This window comes from Biomphalaria glabrata, chromosome 14, assembly GCF_947242115.1.
Source record: "Biomphalaria glabrata chromosome 14, xgBioGlab47.1, whole genome shotgun sequence".
Lineage (NCBI taxonomy): Eukaryota > Metazoa > Mollusca > Gastropoda > Planorbidae > Biomphalaria > Biomphalaria glabrata.
Window position 1 is genome coordinate 6605763 of NC_074724.1, and position 20958 is coordinate 6626720.

Here is a 20958-nt window from a genome sequence, read left to right on the forward strand (position 1 = left end):
CTAATATTTGCTTGAGTTGAGTAGAGAATCTAGTCAAAGTTGATTGTGTGCACTTTATAGGAGAATATGATAATTTAGCTTTAACATTGTTGAATGACAGACACATATTTAATTTTCAATAAATTTTTTTTTTTGATAGATAAATCATAATCACATTTATAAAAGCTCTTATAAAATATATTCTACAATCGATAATATATAAATTGAGAAAAGCAAATGGATCCCATATCAAATATGTGTAGGTTTATGAAAAGTTGAAATATTTAATAATAACAGTCACATAGTAAATCTGACACCAGGATGCTTGTATTGCAGTGTATTTAAAACAGCAAAACATTAAAAATAAAAAAATAAAATAAATACATCTGCTTATAGATCGTTTTGTTCAGGAAAGTAGCGTAACATTTTAAATATAACTTTAGAATGGTGAATAATATCAGCGGCACAATATAAATGATAGATAATTGCGTAACAACCATCACTTGAACCGAGGTTCATGACCTGGGCCTGCCATAAACATAGGCAAACTAGGCATCCGCCTGAGGCCTATTATTGGTGAGGGCCGCGCACAGGAATGTAATTTTTTTTTGAAAATAAATAGCAGTCTTATTGTTGGGGTACACTCTTTTCTAAGGCCTCATTCAGTCGCGAAGCGACTATGGATCATCTCGGTGATATGAATGCCTGGGCATTAGCTGTGGTCGGAACGATGCCGCCCACACATACAGTTTGGGGTCAGCGGCGTCGCAGGTTCTGCCAGAGTGTAGCACTGGGTGCTGCAAACTGCCTTAGGGTCGCCAGCTCCTGATTTTTTTCTCAGGGTTTTACTCCCGAAGCCTTTCCCATGATTGGGTATAGCTGCAAGGCAACAGAGGTTTGAATTCAGAGCTTTCCTTCTCCTAGGTGGGTAGCCAGCCATGGCTAACGAGCCCTTCCTGCCCGAAGCTTACTGGTTAAGGCAGGGGTTCTCAACCTGTGGGTCGCGACCCCTTGAGGGGTCGATTGACGATTTGTCAAGGGTCGCATAAGACCATCGAAAAAATGGATTATATTTAGTGTATTCTTCTATTGCTGTGTATGTTATGGGGGGGGGGGGTCGCGGCAGAGTGGGGGATAGTAAAAAGGGGTCGCCGAGATTAAAAGGTTGAGAACCGCTGGGTTAAGACGACGTTTACTCGCCTTTGCCCTTCTCACTAACTGTATGGGGTACACTAGGTTTTTATTAAACTGTGTATTAACACTTTTTTCGCTGTTAATTTTTTATTTTTATATTTTATTTGGAGCCAGCAAATTCACTAAGACCTCGAATTATTTAAGGCAGGCACTGCTATGACTATATAAATATTAAGTATTACATAAAAATCCATGTTTATTTAGTGCTAATAAATGTAGTATTTTAAAAGGTAACTAAATCGCCATGCGCTGGAACGCGTTTTTTTTTTCTTTTAAATCAACTGATTCATTATTGATATTAGATTTGTTTATAATAGGGCTCAGGAATGTGGAAAGCATCTTCATATGTTTGAATCTGGGTACAAGGTTACATTGCTAAGCCATTCATCAGGAACAGGAATGAAAATGAAGTTATTGCAACAAAGACAGAACATCTTGTCGGATAAAATGCACAGTATCACAAAAAAAAACAACACAACGCAGTTAATACTATTGTGTATAACAACATTAGCATTAATAAGAAAATCATCATTAAAAGTGTTGGAAAATTGTGTAGAATAATTTAAACTTCCACGAAAAAAAAAATATAATACAGTTTCAATTCATAAGCTGAATAAGATTCATATTGTTGTAAATTATAGAATGGATAATTTAGAAAAATAAAATTCTAGATGAATGGAGGTCATGCTCCAATAATTCAATTATCATCACCGGGTAAAAATACAAAGAAAAGTATTTCACTGGGAGATACAAATGTGTATATTTGTATATTTGTATATTTGTATATTTGTATATGAATATTTAAAAAAATATACATTTTATTTTCTTATTCTATTACTTAAATTGCAACATAAGTTTTTAAAGTATGTATAAATACAAATAAAAAGTCAAAATACTTGTAGTTATACTGTTACGCAAAAGAAATAGTCTTACGCTTGCTTTAAATAAGAATAATTAGCGTAACAAGTATCATTGAACATCAGACTTCAACTAATTAAGAATGGCAGATATTCTAGTTCACTTAATCGGGTTAAAAAATCCTTTTTAATATTTTGACTTTTTTTTCTATAAATATATTTGCACAACCGATTACTGACGTCATTATGTTTAAGTGTCAGACTAGAAAAGTAAACTAAAGCAAAACACATGTACACACACTTACATGTAATAACACACTGTATCTTATAATGTCTATTTTATCCTCTAATATTTCTCACTCTGTTAGGTCCTATTAGGTCTTTGCCATGCCATGATTTTTGTAGTATCATTAGCCAGTCTTGCAATAAAATCTATTGTTATATTATTAGTTGAAATAACTAGGTAAGAAAATACCTTAATTAACATAGAGAAAAATAAATCTGCTTCATTGCATATGATACTATTTAAATGATGACAGCTCATTGAATGCTCAAATGGCAATAGCAAAAGTGATGTTTTGTGTTTCCCCGTCGCCAATAAACTGTATCAAACTTGAATGATATACGTAATAGCACGCTTTAGTTTTGGTATCAGAGCGAAGTTCTCAATGTGTTCATCGGTTCTCACAAAGAATCCGTTTGCGTGTGGATGGTATTAACCTCTATCAGTGGACGAGCTGAAATATTTATTTGTTTTATATTTTTAGCAATACAAAATATGTAGAAGTTTTACTTTAATATCCACTTGTTAAACAAAAAGAAATTAACTAGCAATGTTCATAGTGTTAGCAAAATTTTACTAGTTACTGCAAAAGACCCCCCCCCCACCCCAAAACCAAAAAAAAAAAAAAAACATGCAATAGAAAAATAAATACTTTTTTAAAATAAAAGCTTATTTAAGGGGAAGAATCACTAATTACTGCCATGTATCTGGCGCACAGGTTGCCGAGGAAAAAAAAAACAACGCTGGCAGAAGAAAAACGCCAGAAAAGAAAAGCAAGACAAACGACACTAGCTCCAGCTGGAATAACCTGCCCAGTGGGCGGCCGAACATTCCGGGCTCACATAGGTCTCACCAGCAACATGAGGAGGCATAAAACCCCAGTGCAAAGCCCTCAGCCCAATGGGTGACAAAGTGGTCATCATCGAACCACTATCGACAAACTATATCTGAAAATTAACAGTGATTAGGTCCATTCTGTTATCTCACTAATGTATTCTCATATAATGTTGATACTGTTAACGATTTTTTTAATCTAAACATAAACCAATAAACTAAAATACTAAATTAGTAAATTAATTATTGGTAATTAAATAATTTTTTTTATATCGAATAAGGGAAATAACTTGTATACTATTGGTAGAAATATTTTGAAGGATGGAGTTCTTCAACTTTAGATAATTTTTTTTTTAAGGGATTGTTTATATTTTATTGTTTTTATCTTCAATTCTACAAGTTTCTGTCTAAGAGATATACAAAGGGAACTCACTGCTCTATTAGAAAAAAAAAGCCTTTTTAAGATATTTGAATACAATGACCATTTGTGTTTACGAGTTTTTGTTTTTTTTTAATTACAAAAGAAACCTACAAACAATAAACAAAAGGTAGGCTTTAAGATTGCTTTTAAAGCAAATATTTATAATAAATAAATAAATAGGCACATTCCAAACAAGATAACAGATTTGTTCTAAATGTATTCCTACGCCAAGCCTACCTGAATTGATCTCATCCGACACCATGATAATGTCCTAGAAATAAAGAAGAAGCACATTTTACGATCATAAAAATTGTAATAATAAGGCCTGCCTAAGAGTCTGAAGATTAATGGGGAGTGCGGTATTTCCCGTGGCTACGCAGCCCCAGCTGAGACATACATGCCACATCCAGGGCAAGCCTAACCACTGGTTAGCTATTAGGGATCACAAGAAACAATGATTCATTTTACGACTTCTTCCTACTTCTGTTCTGTAAACGTACTGTGATAGAGTACTCCTTATGTCGACTTGCTCTATACCTGGGTCTGTCCTCGAGTCGTTCTCCCAACTCTCTTAGCCTATATACATTAATCTATCATAGAACTGAACGACCTGCGGCTCTCTTGCATTCCTCTAGATCAGGAGACAATATTTATTGTGGAGTCGACCCTGATGTCCCAGCCAGCAATATGTTGGTAATAATTAGTTGTACAATGTTCACCTCAAATAAGATGACCATCTGGTCGTCAGCTACAGTTGGAAGATATAGAGTATTTTTTTGACCCCCTTGCATCTAAAATTTCCAAAGAATGTAATATATTTCTGATAGAGTTCAATATCAAGGTGTGGTAGTTTCTACAAGGAAGAACCTCTGTGTTCTGCAAACTGCCTAAATGTCAATGGTTCCTGATTCTTTCTCTGGGACAGCCAGGGTTGTCTCATGATTTTTTCTCTGGGACAGCCAGGGTTGTCTCATGATTTTTTCTCTGGGACAGCCATTGTTGTCTCCTGGTTTTTTCTCTGGGACAGCCAGGTTTGTCTCCTGATTCTTTCTCTGGGACAGCCAGGGTTGTCTCCTGATTCTTTCTCTGGGACAGCCAGGGTTGTCTCCTGATTCTTTCTCTGGGCAGCCAGGGTTGTCTCCTGATTTTTTCTCTGGGACAGCCAGGGTTGTCTCCTGATTCTTTCTCTGGGACAGCCAGGGTTGTCTCCTGATTTTTTCTCTGGGACAGCCAGGGTTGTCTCCTGATTCTTTCTCTGGGACAGCCAGGGTTGTCTCCTGATTCTTTCTCTGGGACAGCCAGGGTTGTCTCCTGATTCTTTCTCTGGGACAGCCAGGGTTGTCTCCTGATTCTTTCTCTGTGACAGCCAGGGTTGTCTCCTGATTTTTTCTCTGGGACAGCCAGGGTTGTCTCCTGATTCTTTCTCTAGGACAGCCAGGGTTGTCTCCTGATTCTTTCTCTAGGACAGCCAGGGTTGTCTCCTGATTTTTTCTCTGGGACAGCCAGGGTTGTCTCCTGATTCTTTCTCTAGGACAGCCAGGGTTGTCTCCTGATTCTTTCTCTAGGACAGCCAGGGTTGTCTCCTGATTCTTTCTCTGGGACAGCTAGGATTGTCTCCTGATTCTTTCTCTGGGACAGCCAGGGTTGTCTCCTGATTCTTTCTCTGTGACAGCCAGGGTTGTCTCCTGATTTTTTCTCTGGGACAGCCAGGGTTGTCTCCTGATTCTTTCTCTAGGACAGCCAGGGTTGTCTCCTGATTCTTTCTCTGGGACAGCCAGGGTTGTCTCCTGATTTTTTCTCTGGGACAGCCAGGGTTGTCTCCTGATTCTTTCTCTAGGACAGCCAGGGTTGTCTCCTGATTCTTTCTCTAGGACAGCCAGGGTTGTCTCCTGATTCTTTCTCTGGGACAGCTAGGATTGTCTCCTGATTCTTTCTCTGGGACAGCCAGGGTTGTCTCCTGATTTTTTCTCTGGGACAGCCAGGGTTGTCTCCTGATTCTTTCTCTGGGACAGCCAGGGTTGTCTCCTGATTTTTTCTCTGGGACAGCCAGGGTTGTCTCCTGATTCTTTCTCTGGGACAGCCAGGGTTGTCTCCTGATTCTTTCTCTGGGACAGCCAGGGTTGTCTCCTGATTCTTTCTCTGGGACAGCCAGGGTTGTCTCCTGATTCTTTCTCTGTGACAGCCAGGGTTGTCTCCTGATTTTTTCTCTGGGACAGCCAGGGTTGTCTCCTGATTCTTTCTCTAGGACAGCCAGGGTTGTCTCCTGATTCTTTCTCTGGGACAGCCAGGGTTGTCTCCTGATTTTTTCTCTGGGACAGCCAGGGTTGTCTCCTGATTCTTTCTCTAGGACAGCCAGGGTTGTCTCCTGATTCTTTCTCTAGGACAGCCAGGGTTGTCTCCTGATTCTTTCTCTGGGACAGCTAGGATTGTCTCCTGATTCTTTCTCTGGGACAGCCAGGGTTGTCTCCTGATTCTTTCTCTGTGACAGCCAGGGTTGTCTCCTGATTTTTTCTCTGGGACAGCCAGGGTTGTCTCCTGATTCTTTCTCTAGGACAGCCAGGGTTGTCTCCTGATTCTTTCTCTGGGACAGCCAGGGTTGTCTCCTGATTTTTTCTCTGGGACAGCCAGGGTTGTCTCCTGATTCTTTCTCTAGGACAGCCAGGGTTGTCTCCTGATTCTTTCTCTAGGACAGCCAGGGTTGTCTCCTGATTCTTTCTCTGGGACAGCTAGGATTGTCTCCTGATTCTTTCTCTGGGACAGCCAGGGTTGTCTCCTGATTCTTTCTCTGGGACAGCCAGGGCTGTCTCCTGAATCTTGGTTAGATCAGCTCAACTTTACAATAAGTTCCCCTTTCAGACCTTGTTGACCTATAGGGCAGATGATGTAAAGGTCATCTGTTTCTGTGGTCCAAGGTTAAGAAGAGTGTAATGTGGCCAGCACAACGACCTTTACTTTTCGCATTCTAAAGTGAGGTACCCATTATAGCTAGGTAGACTCAGAGGCGCCCAAAGATCCCGAAATTAAATATCCCAGTCTTTACCAGGATTCGAACCCTTGACACATGACTGTTCCGCCACCGCGCATCCCAATAAGAGATAATAACATTGTATAATGCCTATATGACTTACTTGAAATCTCTTTCTTTTAGTTTTAACTTTGCAGCTGTAACAAAAAAAAATAAGTTGGAATCCTAAGTTGGTATTTTTAAGTCATTACTGAGATAGGTATATTGATAGCTGATAATACAACTTTTAAGCGACACAGAATATAACAATATATTTTGAATTACCTAAAAGTTTATAATAAATGATTTTAATAAGTTTCGTAAAGGCACTTTGAATTAATGGAATAATAATCATATCAAACAAAATACATCACAATGTTTTAATAACTTAATATGCTAACGATTTGAAAGAGACAAAGTTATGTATAAAATTAATTTACATTTGATCTGGATAAAAATATTAAAACCTTTTAATGCTTAATTAATCAATGCGATTTTTATGTGAGCAAAATACATTATACAAATACATAGAAATATATAGACTGTCCAAAGAGACTCATTTCTATGCTCGTTTTAATATACATTCTAAGTACACGACTTTTAAGGATTATGTGAATTAACCGTTTCCTCTGAATAATTATTTTATTGTTAAGAATATTAATCACACCATTACCATATTAACATGACGTATGACAAATGTCAATATTCGTTCGTATTTCTTTTTCTATGAATTTCGGGAATATCATTAAACATTATGGCTGAGGTCTTAGTGGCACTTCTAGGTCAAAATATAATTGTGAAATTATCTTATTACGATACCATGCTTTCATAAGTGCTACAGAGATGACGCGGTAACAGAAAAATTAGAAAGTCTAGTAGAGGATTAACCTGACAAAACATGAATCAAGAAACAAAAATACTCCATTAGTCAGCTATTTATTGGTAATTAATTATTTTGTTGAATATCAAATAGGGGAAACATTTACATCATTCGTAGATTTAGTTTTAAGAAGGGGAACTCTTTAGATTTTTTATATTTTCCTTGCTTTGGAAATGGTTTAATTACACATGTTTAACTTATTATTGCAAAATGAAGCTGTATTTGTGATCTCTAAACTTCGTTCTAATACATGCATTTAACGAGTTTCAATCAAACCATACAATACCATTCATGACTCAAAGAAATTAAAGGACTAAACAATTACTTTAGCTAACTACAATGAAGTGCACTTCTTTTTTTAAATGCTGTCTCCTCTCAATATTTTTACATTAACGCAACTCATTTGAAAAAAAAAAACCCAGCTCACATTTCACAAAACTACAGAAAACGTATTTAGATGATTAGAAGACAAGTTCTATTTCTCTAAAACACTCGTAAACTATTAGAAAAAACCCCACTATCATTTGGTTTTCTATCAACCAGTTTATCAGAAGGTAAAGTTTTGAGATTTGATTTTAACATAACTATTTAACGAACACACGTAAATAAGAAACTTACAAGAAAATCAGTGTAGCGAGCCTGAAAGAAATATGGAAGATATTAATAATGATATTTAGAGAAAAAAATCTTTTAGCATAAAAGATATAAAATATAAAATATACATGTTTATAATAAAAGATTATAATTATTAAAAATTATTATATACACTTATATAATCAATTGAGATGTTCACAAACATGTATTTACAGTATGATTACGCTGAGAATGAAAAGGGCAAAAGAGGCAAATAGTATTTCAATAGTTGGACCGTTGCGACCATAATGTTCACCTAAAAATGAAAGGAAAAAAAATATTTTTTTGAACTAAAGATGATAATAAAATTTGTATACTGACATATTCTAAAACGCTGTTAAGAAACAATATATTTTAAAATTCATAATGTCGCCACGTCATATATATATATACATACATTTTTTTAGCAACTCTGTCTGTGTGTAAGATAATTGTACACACAATCACTGCCAGATCAATTTTCTGGTCAAGTTGAAACTTAATGAATATATAGCAGGCGCGGTGTCTGAGTGGTAAAACGCTTATCTTACGAACCGGGGAACAAGGTTCGAATCCTAATTAAGACTGGGATTTTTGATTTCAAGAGCCTTGGGCTGCTCTGAGTCCACTCAGCTCCAATCGGTACCTGGCATAAGTTGGAGAAAAGTAAAGGCGGAGGATCTTTGTGTTGACCACGTGACACCCTCGTAAACCGTGGGACACAGAAACAGATGACCTTTACATCAATTGCCCCATAGATCGCTAGGTCGGCAAGGGGAACTTTTTGCGAGGGCATGAGGCATTGGTTTTTGAAATAAGTGAGGTTGTACATTAACATAGCAGTGGAAAATAACTAAAAACCAAATATCCAATACAATACAAACAAGTGTCCATCTATTATGTTTGAAATACACATAATGATCTAGCATGACAAACAATTTTAACAAGTCAGAGCAGAACAAACAACTGATAAACTAAATGATATTTACAAAAGAACAAAGTAAACCATTTCAAGCTGAACTCCAAACGAAACTAGAAAAGAAAAAAAATTCAGTTGTACGTAAAGAAAACAAAACAAAGAAATAGCAAGTCTTTTTTTGACAAATCAGTAGCAGGGAAACGGTTACAGCCATTGGTGATAATAACTTCTGATCATGCATGCGTATCAAGGATCGGCCTTTTTAATTACTAGAGAAGTTGCGAAGGGAAGAATAGACATTGTCTGTCGGAACCTAATAGGCCACAGACAGATACTAAATGCATAAATATTTCAAACGTAAAAGAAACGACAACAGCAAATGAGGACAGTTACAAAACCTAAAGCGAAATAAAGATGGCAATTTGCGATGTCAAAATTTAATACTAGCAAAATTCTTACAAGAGTTATAAGTCTCCACAGCGTTGGAAGATTATTTATTAAACATCCAATGTTGTGGTTATTGTTAGAGAAACTAGAGACAAAAATAAAACTTAAGTTAGTATACTAAAGGAGCGGGATGACTAATTTGTAAAAGGTCCTGGTTACAAATCCTGGTGAAGATTGGAATTTTTAATTTCGTTATCTCTGGGTGCCTCTGACTCCACCCAGGTTAAATGGATCCTGGCATTAGTTAGGAAAAGCAAAGGCGGTTGGTCGTTGTGCTGGTCAAAAAAACACTCTCGTTAACCGCGGGCCACAGATGACCTTTTTTATCATCTGCCCTATAGATCGCATGGTCTAAAAGATGAACTTTACTTTTCAATGAAATATAAATGAAACGCATGCAGCTGTAACGTAATGACATAAAAAAGACAACATCGCCGAACGGACTATGTATGAAGAAGAGGGGTTACTCTCATACAACAATCATTTTCTAGCTATTCCTAGCTACGCCCCTGCTTAGCAACGATTCTAACCTAAATATGTCATTAGAGAATTTTTGAAAAAAACGTAATCAATACTTTAAATAAAACTATTTGGACAAATAAAATCAATGTACATAACCCAAGCATCAAAGTGAATCCGATTTAGTCACAATCCCCAGGTTGCATGATGCTGCTATGAAAAAAAAAAGTTAATAAATTTTATTAACTCATAATTGAATTAACGAATTCCTAGAATGCGTTACTACAGCGGTTCTTAACCTTTTAAGCTCGGCGACCCCTTTTTACTACCCCCCACTCTGCCGCGATCCCCCGCCATAACATACACAGCTATAGAAGAATACACTAAATACAATCCATATTTTCGAAGGGTCTTAGGCGACCCCTGACAAATCGTCAATCGACCCCTCAAGGGGTCGCGACCCACAGGTTGAGAACCCCTGCTTTACTAGGACGTATATTACTAATTGAATGTTTTCATTTTTTTTTTTATTATAGTCATCAATATTTCACTTAAAACCTTTTCATGATTATTAATGAAATAAAGAATTGCAAAATATGCATTATTCATAGCACACTGATATTTAAATGTCCACTTAACAAGTACAGTAAATTACTTCTTTCGATCTAAAGAGCAGATGATGTAAAACCTCTTTGCATTTCCAAACTAATATCAGTTTCCCCTTAAAGTTTGAAGGACTCAATGTCATCCTAAGAGTCCGAAATTAAAAATCCCTGGCTTAACCTAGATTCAAACCCGGGACATCTCGGCCTGTAAGCCAAGCATTAATACTTAACCTCCAAGACCTCAAATTACACTTAATTGAAGTGTTATCTATATCAAATACAATAACATTATGTAGCATGCAAAATTGTTTATGCGCTGGCGTTACCAAAAACCGCTAGGCAAAATATCAATGAGATGTGAATTCGAATTCCTACTCGATCTGAGTTGAGCTTGATGGATACCTTGGAACATACCTCAATTAAAGGCTGTAACATAAAGAATGTCCATTATGAAGGTTTTAATCAAATGTAATCAATTTCATCTTTTCTAGTTGTTGTTTGTTTTGTAGATCTTTCCTATTATCAATTTTTATTCTAATTTCTCTTTCATTTTTAGTCTTATAACATATAATATTTAATTATAATATATATATATATATATATATATATATATATATATATATATATATATATATATATATATATATATATGTGTGTGTGTGTCTGTGTGTGTGTGAATTAATTGCGACTAAAGACATGATTGAAACTTAAAGAAACCCAACTCTCGCATGGGGGATACTAAAGAGATTGGAGTGGAAATGAAGTGGATAAAATGAGGATAAAAAGACTAGCCCAAAACATTTTTGTAATACATATATATATATATATATATATATTGATATATATAACAGCAACTACTACAAACCAACCTTTTATGAACGTACAAAGCACTTTCTTTTCACTAAAGCCGCACAAGTTGAACGTGAAGTAGACATCTGAAGCAGCCTCTACACTTAGACCTGATAATGGAAAACTTCCTTCCTTAGTGTCCCTCCATAAATCTGTCTTGTTGTCACTTGTAATTCTCAGCTCAGTCCGAAGACTTTGGCTTGTAACGACATCATAGGAAATGTCTAGGGTCGAGACATGTACACTCTTTAGGCATTTCTCCGTATTGACTTTTTTCCCGTTGATATTGAGAACGTAGGAAACGTTGGTCAGATCTGAAAAATGAATTAAAATTAGAGAAAACTGTTTACAGAACAAGTTCCGCTAAATTTAACAAAAGCAGGATAGACCTTATCTGATCTTAATTTTAATAGCTGTATTTTAATGTTTTACCTAATTGGGTCACATTGGGTAGCTTGATGTCATTGCTGAAGATCTCTTGGCGATCAGATAACAACATAACAGCCCTTGCTTGGGCATTACGGTCTTGATAGGTTAATGTCATGTTGAAGACAATATTGAAAACGTTTCTCTGGTCTGTCGCCACACAGTAACATAAATCTGTTTTGTTACCGTTACATCCCTTCACAAAACGAATTAAGCAAAACTGAAAGTAAAGAGTTGGAATTAGGATTAATTTCAGTCATAAACCAAATACATTTATGCACAAAGACATAAACCTATAAGATTAAGACAGAAGATTGTTCCAAATAAATATTATGCAGTGTATGGGAATTCAAGTTTAAACCTGCTTCTTTCTGTTATGATATGCTTGTTTACCAATAAGAGTTAAGTGCGTGAAAGATAAAGATTCATTTGTTTTGTTTATTTGAAATTGTTTCGGATTTTTTTTTTGTTTTGTATAGAGACACAGAGGTGTGAAGAGAAAAACTTGCTCCTGGGGCAAGAAACCTCATTGGGCCTCACCCCCCAATCAATACTTGTAACACATATGCGAGTCCGCACAGCTGTTCAGCTTTTCAGACTGTCGTTAAATAACTGGATAACGCGTTAGTAAACCTTTTCAAAGTTTATTTACAGGGGAAAATGGTGGTCGCGACTTCTACTCTAAGCATCTCTATGGTCACTCCTTCTAGCGTCTCTAAACATGGCGTAGTTCCTGTCTCCTTCTATCTACTCTTTTGGTCACGAGTTTAATACAAACATTACTATAAATATTGTTAAGCGCTTCTGCGGTGTTGCATGCAAATAAACCAAATGGAGGTAACACCCAACGTAATACGTAATCCAACAACACCGGCGAAAGGCCGAATAATCAATAACAGTTAGTAGTGATATAATGAGGAAATAATTATGTCTAATTAATTGTAAAGACAGGGGTGATTCCCCTTACGAAGTTTTATATAAGTGCATGTAGACCGCTTTTAGTTACTACTTACTTCTGAGTTACCAGCTTGACCAATGGACTATATATTTTGTTGTATCAGTTATGGGTCTTGTGGTACTCGGGAGAAGTGTGCCCTGCTCTGGAGATATTTGGGGCTAAGTATATCTTTAGTCATTACAGTCTATCTATATATATAATTCTCTTCTTCCCTCAAGACTTAGGTCCAGAAACAAGAAGTAATGGAAAGATCACTCTCTTATTTATGCAGAGTCAAACCACGAAATAACAAGAGGAGGGGGGGGGGGGAGAACACGTGGGTAATCACACGTCGCTACGGATGGCTGCGCGGAACTGTCAAACCCTGCCCGCTCCCATCCCCCTTTGTCTTGTTGGAGGTTTGGAATAAAAAGTAAACTATCTTGAACACTGAAGGAACATCCGAAACATGTAAAACATTTTACAAACAAACATTTTACAAACTTTAAATAGCAGGGCCGGACTTAAGCATTGTAGGGCCCTATTCGAAACGGATTTCGCGTGGCCAAGCTTGGGTACGGTAACCGGACAATAAGGGAAATTTTAGAGTTTGTATTAGAAAATAAATTCGCCAATGCATTTTATTCATTCCTTACTGGGTACAGAGTTACTTTACGAGCCATACAGTATATCATAATAATTCTGTTTCCAACATAAATCACGCACAGTAGCAAGAATTACCAAATGTTTCAATCTATCTTTGAGAATTGTTGACCTCTAGTAATTCTTCACTAGTTTGAGGCGCGAAAAGCTTCTTTCAGCAGATTACACAATTACGGCTGATGCATAATGCTGAGCGTAAGATTGGTTTTCCATATTGAATAACACCCCAAAATGAAAATTGTGTGTATATATTTCCGTATATTTTAAAAACTTTTTCGTATATTTTGCGATTTCGGGAGATTTTCAGGAGCTCCTGGTAAATCGACAGGAGGGTGTGGGAAATCTGTTTTGGTTATAAAATGGTTTAATTTAATAATTTATACATCTTGACTTAGAGCGGGTCCTTTGAAAGTGCGGGGCCCACTGCGGTCGCATAGGTTGCAGTGGCCTAATGCCGGCTCTGCAAAATAGCGGCGTATGCTACGCCGCCGGTCGACTAGTTTCATATATTGTGATTGATTTGTAGATATAGCCCCAAATGTATAGTTTTACACTGATGTTCAGCATCCTGGGGTACTTCCGAACGTGACATATTTTTCTAGCCTTGTCTCTGAGGGATTCAACTCTGTATTGAATCATCAGATGGGATTTACCAAACGGATGTCTATAAGTGGGATTCTGTGTAGCTTGTAGACTCAAAGGTTTCCCTGAAGCTTATACTTCATCATGAAGCTTTTTCTTTTGGCTAAAAGTGGCTGTGTTGGCCTGAAGCCTGTAACCCCGGAGTGGCCGAAAGTGGTCGTGTTTTGACCTGAGGCCTGTGACCTTCATTTTTGTGTTTACACTGATGTGTGATTTCCCGGATTTGACAGTAGATTGTATATTTAGTTGTAACATTTGACTTGGGCAGTTCGTCATACTATTTTAGAATTTGTAACTTTTGTTTATGTTGTGTTGCGAAGGCCTTGGACTTCATGGCCATTTATTTACACATGCAGTTTTGTATATATGTTTATCTGAGACTTTAAGTCTTGTTTTGCATACATTAATTTCATTGTAAACCTGGAGGTTAAACTTAATAACCTAGAAAAAAATAGGGGCCAGGATGCCACTGGACGAACGTGCCAGCACACCTTTAACACTGATTTGTTGATCTAAAATACCTAAATTTAGCTATAAATCTAATTGAAATCTTTTAGCTATACCCGCTATTATTCTAACACTTTCAATACAGTGATCGTAAATTTATATGACGGTATTATAATCTGTAGACTTAAAAGTGATGTATGTAGACTTACATATGATGGTATTCCAAACTGTTTTGCAGCAACATTCTCAAGCCCAACTGCAAGGACATTTTTGTCAGTTATATTCACTTGGCCTTTCACCACATATTTCTCTAACCCATCAACATAACCAATGTTACATCTTGCTCTATTCTCTTCAGTATGGTTAGCAAATAGGAGTATGCACTCTTCTGTAAGAAAAAATTCCATATACATAGCTATTAATATTATAAAAAATGTAATGCAATAATTAACAAACATATTCATTAAAACCTCGACTGGAATGGATACACATCAATGTTAGGCTATATGGCCTTCCAGGTTGGCACCCTAAGAAGGGTCCTCCACATTTTAATAATATATAACATGTTAAGCTAAAGATCCAAATTGAATATTTTTTTTAAAGTAGAACAGTAATTAAAATGCAGTTACTCTAATTCTTTCGTAACAAATATGACATGTTTTAGACTTTTTAATATTATTAAGCGCATTATTTTTGAAGCTTGAAGTGGGCAGGGACCACAAAAATAATGCGCAACATACTTAAATCTAGATCTGCAGGTACTTTTTTTTTGTACTTTTGTCCCGTGTCAGCTTAAAGACATTTTGAAAGTGTTATATTGCACAATGGGGGCGCGGTAGTTGAGTGGTTAAGCACTTGGCTTCCAAACCTGGGGACCTGGATTCGAATCTCGGTGATGAATGGAATTTTGAATGTCGGGATTTTCAGCCCCTGATTCCACTCAACTCTAATGGGTACCTGACTTAAGTTGGGGAAAGTAAAGGCGGTTGGTCGTTGTCCTAGCCATATGACACCCTGCTCGTTAACCGTTAATCAAAGAAGCTGATGGCCTTAACATTATATGCCCTATAGAACATATGGTCTGAAAGGGGAATTTTTTTTTTTTAAAGTACACAATCCTTGATTACATGGATGTGTTTGTTGAGTGTTTGTTTATGTGTAAACAGAGTAAATGTCTACAAGTAAATGTCTCACTTGCCCAGACAGAGAGATTCTGAGGTACAAATACTGGAGAAGCGAGAAAAGCTGCAAGCAAGACAAAGTGCCTCCAACTTAATAGACGTCTAGCAGCTCTTTTGCCAATGTATGGAAACAAGCCACTAAGAATCTACCTGACATTGCATACAATTGAATTTTGTGAATGTTTGTGTTTTAGTGTGTGTGTGTGAGTGTGTGTATAAATCTGACAAAAATTAGTTTTGCTTCTTTTTGAAGTGCACTTTTCGAATGTAAATACATTCTATTTTATGAAATTATTCATATTAGCCTATTAAAATCCTTGCACAAAATTTGCACATTTCTATTTTAAGATCTCTAAAGTGTTCCTGCAAAATGACTTAAAGATATGATAAATTAAAATAAACAAAAAAAATTTGCTTTATTAATATTTTACTATATCTAAAGTATTTCTTGTTAAATTACTGAAAAATTTTTTCCGCGTTTTTTTTTTGTTTCGAGCTATTTTGTTCGAGCTGTTTTGTTTCGAGCTGTTTTGTTTCGAGCTGTTTTGTTTCGAGCTATTTTGTTCGAGCTGTTTTGTTTCGAGCTGTTTTGTTCGAGCTGTTTTGTTCGAGCTGTTTTGTTTCGAGCTGTTTTGTTTCGAGCTGTTTTGTTCGAGCTGTTTTGTTCGAGCTGTTTTGTCGGCACTGTTTTTTCGTGCCATTTTGTTGATTGTAGGAATTTCTATGACTATTTCTTTCATTTCAATAATTCTTCCAGAAGATCTCCCCTTTATCTTCATCAATTCCTTAGTCTTTGAAACTATCTGTTAACTATCATTCTCTACTCTACTCTTTTGCCTTGATGAGAATCTCACTAAGTGGCGGGCCAGTCCATTCTATTATGCATTCTTCCCATCGCTTTCTCTGTCTGCCTCGTCTTCTTTTTCCTGATACTGTTCCCTGAAAGAACTGTCTTTGCCTGCCCTGAGGAACTTGGGATAGAGTTTTAGTTTGCGTTTTGTGACAGTAGTTGCAGGTCATCGTGGGGTACAATCACTTTATTAATCCTGTTTCTATTATTTTTTTAGGTGTCAAGCAATCTTTGTGTGTGATATCAAGCATCTCAATTCCATTGCTATGATTTACCTCTCTAGCTATGCTGTCAGCGCCCAAGATTCGCAAGTTTATAAGAATCGGGCCATGACCAGGGAGCGCATCAGTCAGATTTTAGTGTCCAGGGATAACCCTTAGTCTTTACACATTGCTCTAGTTAGAAGCAAGCTGAAGTATACTATTGCCCCATTAAGATTTTCATATTCTCTTCAATAAGTAGCGACTTTTACCAAGTTACAATGTTACACGCAAGCACACACACATACATATATATATATATTCTCTCTTACCATTGCCACATCTCTCACACGCGTAGGATGTTATGCAGATAATGAGATATATCGTTGAATAAGTTGAAAGCCGAAAAAAATGTGCTAATTTCGCCTTTTCCATCTAAAGTTTGTCTTCAGTCTTGCCTGTAATGCATTAAAAATCCAATATTTTATTCATTAAACAAGCAAAATATAAGAATTTTTTTTAAAAAAAAAGCTTATCTAAACAGAAAGAATTCCACCCTAATAACTATATAAATATTGTACAAGTTATTTCTCTTATTCGATATCAAACAAAATAATTAATAAACAATAATTATTGATTAATGTTTTTTTAGGTACAATAAATAATTGGGTATCAAAATAATCTAAACAGAAAGAATTCCACCCTAATAACTACATAAATATTGTACAAGTTATTTCTCTTATTCGATATCAAACAAAATAATGAACAAACAATAATTATTGATTAATGTTTTTTTTAGGTACAACAAATAATTGGGTATCAAATTAATCGAGAATGCGTGAGGGAAAAATAGCGTTAACAATTATTTAAGGGGTCTAAACCCAATAATTAAACCATATCTGTGAATACTGAAGAATCAGTTTCCCTCGTAGGTATGACACCAGTGGACTATAAAGACACTAGTAATTTAATGACAAATTGGCTAAAAATTAATTGATTTAAGAGAGAGAGAGAGAGAGACAGGGTAATAAAGAGACAGAGAAAGGGAGAGAGGGAGACAGAGGAAGACAGAGATAAAGACAGAGAGACAGAAGGAGTCAGAGAGAGACAGGGAGAAAGACAGAGAGAGAGACAGATAGAGAGAGAGAAAGGGATAAAGAGACAGATAATGACAGAGAGACAGAGAGAAATACAGAGAGAGATAGAGAGAGAGAGAAAGGGATAAAGAGACAGAGATAAAGACAGAGAGACAGTGAGAAAGTGATAAATAGACAGAAAGAGAGATAAAGAGACACAGAGAAAGTGACAAACAGACAGAGAGACAGCGATTAAGACAGAGAGAGAGACAGACAGAGAGATATCGACATAGAGAGGCAGATAGAGACAAAGAGAAATACAGAGAGAGACTGACAGACAGAGAGAGAGACAGACCAAGAGACAGAGAAATAGAGAGAAAAAGAAAGAAACAATTGACGGGAGCTAATGAGCTAAAGTTACACTTTCGTTGGAATTATAGACATTGCCATTATTACTATTTCTTACTATTCTGCCTACAAGATACAATAGTTGTGTAGTTTATTTTTTTATTATTTTTTTTTTTTTTTTGCACCTTATAGTATTTACTTAAAATATCAAAATATCTATACTCTCCTAATGTAAGCAGTTCTGCTTTGAAAGGCTACCTGTAAACCTTTTGCTTAGAGATACATTGACATCTGCAACATTCTGGTAGCCCTATGCATCTTTAAAAAAAAAACAAATAGAGAATAGACAAAAACAAGAAAAAACTAATACTTAAACAACAAAAACAAAAAAAAAAGGCTTATATGAATGCGAAGCGTAATTGTAACAGTTAGTTTGGATCAGTCATGCAATCAAATTTGTAATAGATTTCTAGACAAACAACAATCTGGGTGTTTGTTTAGCACTATTTCATACTTTTAGCTTTCTCAATACGCTATGATCACATCACTTATCTGGATTAGGTGGGAAAATGGGAAAAAAGGGGGTGGGGAGAAAGAAGGAATATCTGGGTGGCTGATGCAACGGCTACTTTTGTTCTTTTTGAAAGCGAAAAAATAAATTTATAAAATTAACTATCCAGGTAGTTCTTTTTAACAATTTTTCACTATTTAAAGGTAAAAAACCGAGGAGACTATTTAGTAATGGTCCTTATGATACCGCATATTTTTAATACATTTTTGCAAAAGGTTTTAGATTTTTTGTCAAAAAAAAAAAAAAAAAGATGACTAAATGATATGTATTACTTAAGTATTTTCAGGCATGCTAGCAATATAAATACGTTTTTTTTTTCAAAGATAAACAATCTATTGAGCATGCATAGGCTTTAAGTTGGCAATAATTTTAAACAACAGCTAATTTGTTATTGCATGTCTCACATGCTTTCTATAGTTTGATTTAGTTTTTTAAAGGGGGATTTCAATTTCGACTCCTTCTTGGAATTCGGTGACAGTATTTTGCTTGAAGTTTTTAACCGAATTTCTTGTAGATAAACTATACCTATATTAATGGAGCCCAGTGACTTATTATGAAGGGGGTGAGAATCATATTCCACAAATTTCTTAATTGTAGGTTTGCTTTATTTTTTTATTTATCTGGGGTGGGGACAAACCTAATAAAGCGTAATGTAATGAACTTTAATGACTGTAGTTTTGCTTAAGTCATTTCTTAAAGCCATAGGTTTCCCTCGGGAAACTCCGTTCATGGAAATTGATACCTGCAGTTTTAGTATGGTTGGTTGTTAACTGTAACCCAAGCCCATAGGCTCTAAATCATGGAATTTGGTGTTTGTAGGTTTTCTTTCTTTTTTTTTTTTAATTGGTGAAGGATAACCTGCAAACCTCCCTTTGATTACGCTCATGGAATAGTTGACTTTATTTTTTGCTTTATTTTTTTTTCATTTAATTAAAATTAAAAAAGGATTTTCACCTCAAACCCCCATTTTGTGAAAGTAGATTTTTTAAAGTTTAAGAAATAAGACTAAAACAGTCTATGCCCATGATTATATCTCATTGTCTCAGCTCAGTCGGTTCAAATAACGAGACCTTGTCATGAAAGTAAGATCTGAGCCCAATGCACATCTCCGACATGGCAATATCGACCAACGACTACTAATGTTAACACATGACCCAGTTTAACAAAGAAGCAGAGACAACTTGAGACTCATGTAGGCTAAATAAAACAAAAGCAAGACTTCTACAATCGGATACTATAAATAGACAAATAGTTATAAAATTAGACTCATACACAAGCACTTAGAACTACACACTTACTGGCTCAATCCATACTTTCGTGAAATCAGTGCACACGTCATTCTTGAGTGTGTTATTACAATTGAGGTCAAAGCACACCTGTTGAGTAGGGCCGCCTTACAAACTGCTGAGGCCCAATTTAATGGATTCTATAAAGCCTATCTTCAATTTTTTTATTGCATTTATAACTATTTATTAAAATGATGTGTTAACATTTATTATACTACAATAACTACATGCATACGATTCAACTCAAAACATAACTTCACTAATGATGTGTTGTATATTTAAGCTATAATAAAATCTAAGCCATAATAACATTCAGTAACAAGAAACGTACAACACCCGTGAATATTTATTTATCAATGTAGACCTATGTAACATGAATTAGGCTAGATCTACTAGTGTCACAGTACTCTCATTGTTGGATGTGCTAGAATATGTCACATGTGCTCTTATTGAAGATTGTTGAGATGTGCTAATTCGCCAATGGTTCTAATTTTCTAGATCTTTTCTTAAGATGCCAGATGTTACAAGAAGTTACTGTCACGTATTTATTATGCCTATTGGTAAAGCAATTGGCTTCCGAACATGAGGTCCCGAGTTCAAATCCTGGTGAAGACTGGGATTTTAAATTTGGGTATCTTTGGAAGCCTCCGAGTCCACCCAGTTCTAATGGGCACCTGAAATTGGTTGGGGAAACGTAAAGACGGTTTGTCGTTGTGCTGGCCAAAACACGCCCTAATTAACCATTAACCACAGAAGCAGATAATCTTTACACCATCGCTCAATAGATCGTAAGGTCTGAAAGTGGACATTTTTTTAAATTATGTCTAAAATATGTAGACGTATATAAAGTATGATATACCAGATTTACAACTCAAACACGCATGCAACCAAACTTTCACACAAATATATCAACAAACACACTACCACTAACATAAAAATTAATTAGCCATTGTCCTGGAATACATCCAAAAGTTATCTCCAACTGTTG

General features: G+C 35.9%; 1 protein-coding gene across 3 annotated transcripts; it reads right to left on the reverse strand.

Moving 5' to 3' along the window:
* Positions 1 to 601: 601 nt before the first annotated feature.
* LOC106055295 (uncharacterized) lies at positions 602 to 20160 on the reverse strand. 3 transcript variants are annotated; one of them, XM_056010302.1, is made up of 11 exons: positions 19983 to 20160; positions 18372 to 18423; positions 17022 to 17147; positions 14668 to 14846; positions 11776 to 11989; positions 11364 to 11657; positions 8260 to 8341; positions 8071 to 8091; positions 6697 to 6730; positions 3806 to 3839; positions 602 to 2767 (listed from the first exon to the last, which is right to left on the reverse strand). In XM_056010302.1, exons 3-11 carry the CDS (start codon positions 17122 to 17124, stop codon positions 2715 to 2717), a joined length of 1014 nt encoding a protein of 337 aa, XP_055866277.1. In that variant the 5' UTR covers positions 17125 to 17147; positions 18372 to 18423; positions 19983 to 20160; the 3' UTR covers positions 602 to 2714. The 3 variants fall into 3 exon arrangements, with proteins under 3 accessions (XP_055866277.1, XP_055866275.1, XP_055866278.1); XM_056010300.1 differs by having other exon boundaries at positions 18372 to 18431; XM_056010303.1 differs by lacking the exon at positions 18372 to 18423.
* Between the last annotated feature and the right edge of the window lie 798 nt (positions 20161 to 20958).

Bases quoted from the DNA above. Each gene is read 5' to 3' on its own strand.
- LOC106055295 (XM_056010303.1), bottom strand. From the start codon at position 17,124: ATGGAAAAGGCGAAATTAGCACATTTTTTTCGGCTTTCAACTTATTCA. The intron at 14,847-17,021 runs GTAAGAGAGAAT...TTTTTCTTACAG, and splicing joins GTGTGAGAGATGTGGCAATG to AAGAGTGCATACTCCTATTT. The intron at 6,731-8,070 runs GTAAGTTTCTTA...TTTTTGTTACAG, and splicing joins CTCGCTACACTGATTTTCTT to CTGCAAAGTTAAAACTAAAA.